At 39.8% G+C, this 12,042-nt stretch overlaps 1 protein-coding gene across 1 annotated transcript; it reads left to right on the top strand.

Annotated features, from left to right (window-relative positions):
* Positions 1–325: 325 nt before the first annotated feature.
* Positions 326–9,203, top strand: si:ch211-261d7.3. The gene is made up of 2 exons (XM_020520575.2): positions 326–967; positions 8,518–9,203. The coding sequence occupies exons 1-2, from the start codon at positions 562–564 to the stop codon at positions 9,201–9,203; spliced, it is 1,092 nt and encodes a 363-aa protein (XP_020376164.2). The 5' UTR covers positions 326–561.
* Positions 9,204–12,042: the final 2,839 nt, after the last annotated feature.

Genomic DNA, 12,042 nt, shown 5'->3' with positions numbered 1-12,042 from the left:
AATGACACACCGGGGGCCCTGGTGTGCGCAGACGCCGAATGACACACTGGGGACCCTGGAGTGCGCAGACGCCGAATGACACACCGGCCCCTGATGTGCGCAGACGCAGACCGGCACCAAGACTTATTGAGAGGAGTGAATACGCGGGTGGAAACACTCTCTCCGCTAGACGGCGCTGTGATTGCGGCAAAGGCACCAACATCTCAGCAAAAAAAAAGCTTTGCAAAGCAAGTATACTGCAGGCAGCTCATTGCAAGCTAGCAGTAATCCTGCTGTAAATTGCTATCGACCCCCGCCTACTCACCAAACTCCTTCCTTTCTTTCTGCATGCAGACATAAGCAGATTTTGTGCAAGTTTTACGCAAACGAAGTTGCTGTGTTGCGAAAAATTTGCGGAACTCCATTAATTTATTAACTTTATGCATAATTGATAAAGAGGTATTAGGGCAGTTAGGACTGTGGATTCTGCAAAATAAGCTTTTAGGCATATTGACAACATGCAAATGAATATTCTGTTGGGAGTTAGCCACGTGGTGCAAGGAGTTTGCAGATTTCAGTAAAATGGCAGAGCAGCAGCAGAGGAGACAGAGACTGCCCAAATTCAGCTCAGATGAGCTGGAAGTACTGATTGCTGAGGTGACCGCGCATAGGGATCAACTTTTCGGTCGTGCCCACAGATTGTCGCAGGGAGAGCGTGACAAGATATGGCAAGATATCACTGCCAAGGTCAACGCAGTCTCACGGGTCAAACGGTCCGTAAAGGCCATCAAGACCCGTTGGGATGACCTTATGCGGCGCACTAAAGAGGTCGCCCATTTGGCCCGAGAGGCACATCAAATTCAAGTAGAACCTTGTGGAGCAGAAGATCTAATCCCAGAGGAATGGAGAGTCCATCAGGTCATGCACCCTCAGTCAATACTATGGATGGGTGGACTGGATCCTGCGGACTTTCCATACTGGAGGGCAAGTAAGTGTTTCCCTTCAATGAATTTGTCGTGCTTCTAAATATCATCTAATTTTCATTCTATTTGTAACTAATGGACATTACAGAGAGATTAAATTATCATCTGAAATAATATTTTGGGAGGTGCTGTTGGATATTTTTTAACCAACCTGTTCAGAGATGTTGTTACACACCTCTGGAGCAAGTAGGATTTGAATTGGACCTCCTGGCTCAGAGGTATGGACACTACCTCTACATCATCACTAAATATCACCAAACTCATAAAGCAGAACCCTAGGCTATTGTTCTGGAGATATGGGTTTGAATCGCACCAGGCATATGGTGAAATTTGAATTCAATAAAACCTGGATTAAAAGCCAGCCTGATGATGATCAGGAAAACCACAGTCAATTGTTGTAAAACCCATCTGGTTCACTAATGTCCTTAAGGTTAGGAAATCTGCCACTGTACCTGGGCTGGCTTACATGTGACTCTGGACCCACAGCAGTGTGGTTGGCTCTTAACTGCCTTCTGAAATGGCCTATGCTGTTCAATTGTATCAGACCACTCCAACTTCTAAAAAAAGGAATGAAAACTCTCTCCTTGTGTGGTGTAGACCGGCTTCTTCCTGCACAGTAGGAATTTTCTGATTTTATAACAACACTGTGTCCCCACACACCATGGACTGCAACAGTTCAAGAAGGCAATGCACCAACACCTCCTCCAGGGCAAGTAGGAATGGGCAGTAAATGCTAGTCTAGTCAACGATGCCCATATTCCATGAATAAACAAAAAAAGCGAGTATGTTGGGACTGTTAAGTTACTTTTTGTATAAAGAACCTCACTGGGAGATAGTTATAAAGTACGCGTTTTCTTTTCCTATATTACAGTAATGATTACTTTTCAGGAAGTAATTCACTGTCTGTAAAGTGTTTTGGGATGTCCTGAGCTCATACAAATGCTTTACACAAATAAAAGTGTTTTCTGAATTCATAGTCTAGAAATTCATGTCTAGGCTGGGCCAAATGACCCACTTCCATGTTGTAACTTATATGGGTCAATGTTCAGATATGAATTGACTGAGTCCAAACTGTTTAAATAATTTCAAACGTAAAACTAGCAAATATAATACGACTCCAACTGGTACGATTAAAAAAAACATAAGGGGTCAGAATCCACACTGTCACCTGGCTTGACGGATTAAAAAAAAACACATTGAATTAAAATAAACTACTTCTGTCAGGTATTTCCAGACACTATATGAAAAGTAATCATCTGTCTCTCTTAACTGCTTGTTAATTGGAAGAAGAGCTTGGCCCAGCCCAGTCAAGCTGAAGTAAATGGATCCATTTCCTGCTTCTTCTCTCCTTTCAGTTTCTTGGTCATTTGTCTTCTTGCTGAGGTCAGAATTTTCGGTGCGATTGAAAAGAACATGTTTTCCCGCATTTGGAGAACCTCTAATTTTTTCAACTGTTGCCCAATCAGCTTTAGCATGATTTGATGCAGGCTAAAAGCTAAAGCTCACTGCCCTCTGCCCAAGCAGCAGGCTTTCATCTTAATCTGAGAGCAGTAAGGCTCACTCTATGAATGTGAGTGATCTCACTTTGCATATCAGACATCCGAATGGCTCCTCAATGAGTTTATCAAGAAAAGTTCAATTGCCAACAGTTAGTTTCAAACCTGATCTTGGTATTCATCACCAAGACTGTATTTTATGATTTTTGATTTGATTCATTATTGTCACATGTACCAAAATACAGTGAAAAGTATTGTTTTATGTGCTAACCAGACAAATAATACATAAGTACATCAGGGTAATAGAACAGAATGCAGAATATAGTGTTGTAGCTATAGAGAATCATTGAATCCCTACAGCGTGGAAGCAGGCCATTCAGCCCATTAAGTCCACACCAATGATCTGAAGAGCACTCCACCCAGAACCACTCCACTGTCCTACCCCTGTAACGCTGCATTTCCCATGGCTAATCCACCTAGCCTACATATCTCTAGATTGTGGGAGAAAACTGGACCATGTGGACACAGGGAAAATGTGCAAACTCCACATAGACAGTCACCCAAGGATAAAATTGAACCTGGATCCCTGGTGCAGTGAGGCAGCAGTGCTAACCACTGAGCCACCATACTATCCCTTGAGAAGGCACAGAGGAAGATCAACTATACTATATGTTCAGAAGTCTGATAACAGTGGGGAAGAACCTGTTCTTGAATCTGTTCATATGTATTTATCAAAGTTTTGTATCTTCTGCCTGATGGAAGAGGGTGGAAGATAGAATAACTGTGGTGGGAAGGATCTTTGATTATGCTGGCTGCTTTCCCGAGGCAGCGTGAAGTGTAGACAGAGTCAATGGAAGGAAGATTAGTTTTCATGATGGACTGAGCTGCGATCACAACTCTCTCTAATTTCTTGCGGTCTGGGGCAGAGCAGTTACCATACCAAATTGTGATACATCTGAATTGGATGCTTTCTCTGGTGCTTCTATAAAAATCGGTAAGAGCCATTGTGGACATGCCGAATTTCCTTAGCCTCCTGAAGACGTAGAAGCGCTGGTGTGCTTTCTTGCCTGTAGCATCAATGTGGATGGACCAGTGCAGATGGTTGGTGATATTTACTCCTAGGAACTTGAAGCTCTTGACCACCTCCACCTCAGCAGCATTGATAGAGACAGGGGCATGTCCTACATGCATCTCAAATCACTGTTTTATTTTCCCAGTGAGTGCAACACTATACTTGGATCATGAATTTCCCTTGAATTAAAGCTTCACAACTCACTTCTCATGTGATCCTTATAATTATGAGGATGGAGACACTCCCAACACATCCGTCTAGGCTGGAGTAAAACATAGGCTTGGGAAATGAAAAATCAAATTGCAGGGAGCCCTCCCACAAATTCATGTTTAAGTGGAGCTTTGAGTAGCTGAGGAAGCCACTATGTAACCTGGTTTGCCTATAAATGTATTCTATGTCAAAAAAGCAAGAATGGAAATACAGAGATATAGTGAATATGTGAAAAACATGTTTATTTTTCAATTTGTCAATACCTTACTATAGCCTAAACGGCACTGAAAAAAAAGTTGAAAGTTAGCAGTGGAAAAACTCAATCTTCTTTTGCTATTTTGTTTTCTGTCAAGAACAATACAGTCTGCCATGTCATCAAAGCAGTTAAAACACATCTTCTGTGTTTTCCTGCTGCAATGTCAAATCCTCGAGCATTTCTACAGCCTTTACGGCTTCAGCTCAGAAAACTGGCAGATGGGTATTCATCAGTCTGTTCAGGGTCTAATTCCACACCCTCACCACAATGCCACTACCTTGCCTTGAATTGGTCCAGCTGTCCATCGCTGCAACTGTATTCCTATAGCCCAGGCTCTTTGCCAGGGTGATTCCCAATGCCTGCAGAATTGGTCAGAGTTGGGAATGTTCTCTACTCCAGCTAGTACAGCCATTCCAATTGGTTCATGTGGTTATATGCCAAGACTACACGGATTTGATTAACCTGGAGCTACCAGTCTGAACTATTCATATTCTTCTATTGAATTTCTCATTCTGCCGGAGTTTCAGGTTATCCGAATCTGACTCATGATTTCACTAGACACTGACCCTCAACCTCACGTATTGTTTTGTCTTGATATATGTAGAGCTGCATCCATATCTAAATGAGATTTCTGGTCATACATATTCATTGTGTAAATCAGAATTAGGTGCAGTAGGATCAGTTCAGATTTGGAGCATGCTTTGGAGCTTATTCATGTTAGTAGTTGATGTTATTTGATTGCCAGTCTTATCTTGCTGCTGCGTAAAAAGATTTGGCATGCAAGTGCCACATCAAGAGTTGGTCACACAATTCCCAGCTAGCATTCCAGGGCAGTACTGAGGCACTGCTACACTCTTAGAGCTACTGGTCTTTTGATAAAATGTTGAACCATAGTCCTGATGGTTCATGTGGATGGTCAAGATCCTTGGAATATTTTTATTCAACATTCAAATTAATATCATTATCATTTATCTCACTGTTGGGATATTTGGCACAAAACAGCTGCTATGTTTACATAAGTAACACTTTAAAGAATAATGAACTTATATGGAATGTTTTAATGTGATTGGGGTGCCAAATTAATTCAAAAATCATATGGATGTGGTAATATTGATTTAAAAGTGGAAAGTCTATCCTCTTCTCAGGTTGATCATACATTGTTATAGTGCCTTTAGTGTATTATCCTCAAGTCATCCCAAACTGTTGTGTATTAGATTACATTTGAAGTGTGAGTGATTGAAGGGGATGTCAGTACCTTTAAAATTAGAATATTGATCAATCCATTAAAGAGAAATTGGAAAATAATACTTCCTCACAGATTCAAAATCAGAGACGTCCTGACAAAACACATGATTAGACTTTGTGGAGGAAACAGTTCCTAAGATAAAGAACTGCTTCAAAGCAGAATACTAAATTAGAAGCAGAACAAGTCACTACACCACTATATTTAATAGGTCCTATAGCTGATAATGTTATAAATCATCAGAAGATAAAGATAGGTAGACACTAAAGATCAGTAGCCATTGACGACAGTAAACATGCACAAGCACTATTCATTTGGTTTGGCTGCCCACAAAATGACACCCGTTTTTGTCATTTCCTGAAGCTGTTTCTAAACTTGATTCACGAAGGGTATGTAGCAGAATAATGACTTAGAATCTTTTCTTAACATTATACTGTTATTCATTATTGAGTTTGCCTGATTCTGTGAACAATCTTGGGTATTCCATCTCAAAGAAACTTTTCTCCATATGCTGATGTAGTTCTTCAGCCTTTGAAGAAGGTTGAGGACACAATATGCTTTCTTGCTCAATAGTCTGGTTTCCTTAATCTCAACGATTGATGCTTTCTCTACTATCTGATATCCTTTATGTTGTAAGATTAATTGCAACTCTTGATTTGTAGGTTATAACTTCTGTTTTTGCAGCCATGGTATTTGTTCTGATAGTACCTACCCTTTTTTGGGGTTTAAATTGAGTACGATATTCAGTGACATAAGTAAATTCAGCCTTATCAGTAATGATGGATCTCCTATTTGCTCTAGGAATGCTTTAGGTATCTCTTCCAGTGGAGGCATATCTTGAAATGTGGGTTTTTCTTTTAATGGAGATGGCTGATCCACTGCATTAAGCTGTTTATGTGTGTGCCCTTTAGTATGTCCACTGTTCTGGAACCTGTTTCAAATGCTGCACGTCCTTTGGAAATTACCTCTTTTTAACAGATGCAGTACACTTTTGTCACAGCTGAACACTGCTTTTAGCCTATGAAGTTTTTTATGTTCCACAGCACTGACACTGACTCTAAGTATCTGATCTCATGCCTCTTTTTGTTGACTTGTCACATATCTGTTTAGAGTGTACGTATGAAGTTAATAGGTTCTGTCGTTCTTCTGTCGTAAGGTTGTTCTTTTCCTCTGAGGATTTGTTTGTGATATTTCCTAGTGTCTGCTTCAGTGTCTGTGTGTTCTTCACAGTAGGATCTCCTTTGTTCTGTGGTGGGTCTGATTAAGTGTTCCTACATGAATTCTGACGTTTATGAACTTTGATTACAAGGCTGCATGTACACAGGTTTCAACTAATTTGGAGTGGTCATTTATGAAATTGTCTCCGAAATCCATTTTGCCTGTTTAAGGCTTCATTCTCAAGTTAAACTATTGTCTAAATTTTTAGAACATCATCAAATGTGTCTCAACCTTCCTTTATCTTCTGGTGATTTATAACATCGTCAGCTATAGGACCTATTAAATATAGTGGTGTAGTAACTTGTTCTGCTTCTGATTTAGCATTCAGCTTTGAAGTAGTTCTTTATCTTAGGAACTGTTTCCTCCATAAAGTCCAATCTTGTGTTTTGCTAGGACTTCTCTGATTTTGAATCTGCTAGGAAATATTATCTATTAATTCCTCCTTAATGGATTGATCAATATTCTGACTTTAAAGGTATGCAAATCTTTATAATTACAATATTGTTAAAATCAAATATTCTATCTGCTTGTCTTCTTATATTCAGGAATCCAGTTTATTTTAAGTTACTGTAAACTTTGCTATTGATGTTGCAGTGTGTTCTTTTTTAACCAGTCTTTGTTAATTCTATATCACGGTTGAACTGTATCAAATTCTACTAATAAAGCTTGAAATTGTATTTACTGATTGTTCTATAGTGATTTACTGTTCTAGCTTTTAAATCTTTCTTTTCTTGCAAAGCTCATGTATTTTTAAATTGTTTGAAATTTAAAACTTTGCAATGTGGCAATATTCTTCAGATAAAGCTTTTAAAATTCTTTTGTATGTTTTAAAAGTTGTAAATTCTCTTAAATACATTTCTTAGACATGTTATTACATGCATCCTTATTTTAGGAATCAAAGTAAAGGAATCCTGCTTCTTTTGTTTCTTCTTGGGAGGTTTCACATCTTTTTGAACAAAATGGAGGGTACATGTCATATTCTGTTCTTGGAGGTGATTCGCACATTTTTCCCCTGACAAAATAGCATATTCGTACTTTTTCCACTATTAAATATTTTGTTTTTTTCTTGTTACTGATATGTTTTACTCATCCTAATTGTCTTCTGCAGTGGACTTGGAAGGTGGTTTTGTTTTTAATGGTTCAAAGGGATTGATATATGTTCACTTTTACATTTCGTAAATCATGGGGCCAAAGAGTCTGTTACATTGTTGCAGAAGGTAATGGTCATGGTAAGGGGTTAATGTTCATATTACAGTGGTCCCATCCATGCTACTGATGCCACACTGTAGATGAAGACAGGGAGTTCAACTCGGGCTTTCAAAGGGACAAGACATAGCTGTACCAGCTCTCAATGGTCCTCGTAATTATGCAATAAGCCTTTTTGTTATCTGAGAACAGGACCTGTCTTGTGGATACTCTTTAGTAATTGCCAGATAAGCCCAAGATAAAGCAAAAGCAAAGGAGAATTGTTGTTAGTAACTTATTCCAAACAACCCTGACTTATTCCAAACAACCCTGACTTATTCCAAACGACCCATACACAGTTGGTAGAGGTGGCAAATTCTACAAGATACATGGAGTCATCATCTAGGAAAATACCACAAAGATAGTGCTTCAAAATTGATACGATTTGAACAAAAAGTTGTTTAATTGACTGTTTGTTTATGATCTTTAAAAGGACAATGTTGCTGGGGACTGTTGATTTTTCTCAATACTTTCCATTGTCTATAACAAAAATTGCACTGTTACAATATATTGCCAGTTGTACCTGAGGCCAAGAAAGTGTATATTTTTTAATTTGAATTGCTGGTTCAATGATTTTTTTAAAAAAATAAACACTATGAACATTTCATGGCTGTTCAATTCATTTTATCTGCCCAAAACTACCCATAATGCAATATAATTCAAATTTTGGTTCCATTTTGAATGATTAGAAGGTTTGAATTTTTAAAACACATTATAGGGAACCTACTGATGTAAGACAGTGTGATATGTTAAAATGTAAGTACTCTTTGGTTCTGTGATTTAATAGAGTAACCTCTCATTGTATTTTTTTCCAGTAAAGGAAGAAGGAGGATCCTATGCAGAGGAAGCTGGTCCATCGAGAGGACAACTCACTTGCAATGAGGATGGAGCAAGAAGTTGGACACCAGCCTCAGAATCTCCGCCTACCCCTAATAGGCCACCGTCACTATCGGAGACATACTTTTCCCAAAGGGACCCATGCCCAGCATCCAATGCCAAATTAGTGAATGAATTTGATAGGCAACTGCTTGAATCTCAAAATCAGCAGACTGCATTCTTGAGAGATTTTTGGGTAGAATTCCAGCCCCTTATGCGGGATCTCATACAGGCAACCCGGGAGTTAGCTCATGAAACCCACTTAGTTGCTGAGCATACCCATCAGGTGGCCCAGCAGACCAAGGGAGTGGCTGACAACACCAGAGAATTGGTGCTGCAAAACCAGCAGTTACTCCTTCACACCCGGGAAATGGCACAAAACGTCTCAGAGATGCATCTGTCCTTGCAGCGGCATTTCTCTCAAACATCTCCTGAGCCATCAAGGCTCGTGAGGTCTGTGCTTGAACAGCCAATCCACAAAACAAGTTCAGAAGGCCACTCTCCCACACACCCTCCTCAGCCTCAGAGTCTAGGACCTTCCACAGTGCAGCAACCTGAAGCACTTTGTTTTGCATTAAGAAGGAGGAAGTCCAGGACCCCTGAAAAGAAAAGACGATTAGTCTGAGGGAGAAGTCTAACATAGACTACAATATCTCAAATGAAGATGTTTAAATCTTTAATGTATATTTTTAAAATATTTTGTTATATTTTTGAATCCAATGTGATGTTTCACTTTCTTTTTCTATGTATGTACCAAAATATAACATCATTTGTTAGTTTTGTTTCAACCTTTTTTAAAGAATTTGGTATACAGCAACTTTGTGCCAAATCTGTATGACAGGAAAAATTAATCTTGAGATCGTAAAAGCTTAGTTTGTATTTATGCTATCTTCAGCTCTTCTAGGTGGCACTCATTACATTATTGGATGATAGGATTAGCAATAAGTAGTTATCATGAAAAGCGATGACACTGTTTAGTTCTTCCCTTTTTAAATTTGTTCATACGACACGGGTGTCACTGGGCAGGCCAACATTTATCTCCCATCCCCGTTGTTACCAAAGCTGTGGCCTGTGCCTCTATTCCTGCAACAAAGAAAAAAACTTCCCTAATGTTACTGGAAGTGAATGCTGTAGCATGCAGTCCTGTGTTTGAGCTGCACAACTCTCTGAAGTTCTGGCAGCAGCCTTCCCCTCAGCAGCCAGTAGGAAGATGGCACATCCTCTTTCAATCCCCACTCTTCCAGCTGCCTCGTGTTGTGTGAACCACCTGATGTTACTTCCTCGCTGGCCTTTTCTAATTCCCTCGGATGAAACGATCTGAATTGAGCAAGGAGTTTGAGCCGGAGAAGGAACAGAATAATGGGAAAAGAGATTTGTGCAGGAACTCATGGATTGGTTCAGATCCAATTGATCTCCTGCCTCACCCCCTTCGTCATCATTCTCCTTTGTCTCTTATCATCGTTGTTTACAAGAAGATGGTTGTGTTTGTATTCCTCCTGCCGTCTTCCTCACTATCTTTTTCCAAATGTGTCACCATGCGTACCTTACCCCATTGCTGATCAATCTGCAGGAAAGGATTTATTAGCTAAGCATGGGATAGAAGCTTGAGGCAGCTAATGAGTGGTCGAGGGGCTCATTCTGCCGCCATCCATTTCCCAGTATCCCCAAACAGGAACCATGCAATTGCAATATCTTTCAGTATGTGTGGGCCTTGTATGACTAAAGGACACAAGAGGGGTTTCATTTCCCTCAGAAATGCCATTTTAATTTAATTTGTTAAGTTTCCTTTCAGTTTATTTGCGGTGATCCTTTCAAAAGGGGTCACGTATTACCAATCAATTGGTAAAACCCCTAGTCGAAGTGTAAGAGCTGAAGGTTGTGGTTCTGTGGTGTTTCACAGGGAAGTCACAGTGAGGGTTGTTCAACCAGTAACTCAGGCATCAGCAATGTACTTTTCAATCTGATAATCTGTGAGGAAGCAGCAGAGGACCTCCTAAGTGACTAATCTATTTTAAACATTTTTCCTGAGCAGGTAACATTAACATCCACCTGAAGTTGGAATCCCTTTCTGGAAATTGGTATCTGGTATGGGCAGAGTGGGGTTAGGCTTTGTGGCTTTCCCTCCAAACTGAGCTAATCAAAAAATTACTTTAATTGCTACAACATAGTTTTAGAAGCCTTTATAATCAAGATCTCATAAGACATCTCGCCAATGAATAAGAAAGGAATCAAGAGGTAGAAAAGATTGGATTTAATTTTTTTTTTACTTACCTTGCAGTCCCCTGACTCTGACATCAGTGAAGTTTAATCTTTTCTCCCCTCCATCTTCACATAGAACTTTTCTCACTATCTGCCTTGACAGCACAAACCATTTTTTGGTCCCACCCTCCAGCCAGCTCTCACTTAACGCTGAGCTGAGACGAACAATTGCCAACTCACAAGCAGATAAGGTTTGGCAGTTGAAATTGTCCAGGCCTCACAGAGAAGAGGTCAAGGTTCAGTTTTTGCCTGATTAAACATTGCATGCCCGTTTTCCACTTGTCATTAAAAGGGACATGAGTACACCTTAGTGAGACTAATGGTTGACCAAATGCTAAATGGGTATTGGCATGCAAAGGGTTGCACTGTTCAAATGAGAAAGAAGCTACGGGGATGTGAGATCCCCAGTCATGACCCTATTAACCAGATAGCACTTTGAAGACTTAGTTAAAGCCTAGCTGTTAATTTCAGAGTGAGAAATTTGCTGCTGCCCATAGAAGAAATGGTAGGGTGGTTCCTTATTACCTTGTTCAACTCATCAAATATTTTCCAGCACTTGGATTGAGGATGCAAGGAATCTGCAAGGGGCTATAGATAGATTGAGTGAATGTCCAAAAATTTGGTAGATGGAGTTTAATGTAGGAAAGTGGGAGGGTATGTACTTGGTAGGAAGAAAATCAGCCCAGTGCCAGTGCCTTCTCTTGGCATGAGGAGCCTTGTTATCCACTTCAGTTCCATGGAAACAAATCAGTTCACCTCTCTTAAATAAAGCAAAATACTGTGGATGTTGGAGATCTGAAATAAGAACAGAAAGTTTTAGTTCTGGCAACAACTGTGGAGAGAGAAACAGAGTTCACGTTTTGAGTCCAATATGACTCTAACTGGGAACTCGATTCTCCACCTCTTCCAAACTTGCAACATTTATTTTAACTGACTATTTTGTGCCTTTATTCCTTCTATGGTCCTTCTGTGTTAGATATTCTTAGAAAATGGCACAAAACAGCTATGTGACATGCTATCAAGCTGACTGAGCCAAACGATATTTTTCTACTTTTCTGTTTGTGTCCAGCCTGTTGCTGCAATCTTCAATTAAAACTGCGTTTTTGAACTGCAAATTGTGCTGTAATTTACAAGGAGATTACTACTGTTTATGCGAGTTTTAAGCCAAGTGTTGCTTCTTCATATACATGAGCAGGTCAACAATA

Source organism: Rhincodon typus, chromosome 3 (genome assembly GCF_021869965.1).
Source record: "Rhincodon typus isolate 14 chromosome 3, sRhiTyp1.1, whole genome shotgun sequence".
Lineage (NCBI taxonomy): Eukaryota > Metazoa > Chordata > Chondrichthyes > Orectolobiformes > Rhincodontidae > Rhincodon > Rhincodon typus.
Note: the sequence above shows the minus strand (reverse complement) of the source record. Positions and strands in the feature narration are given on the sequence as shown.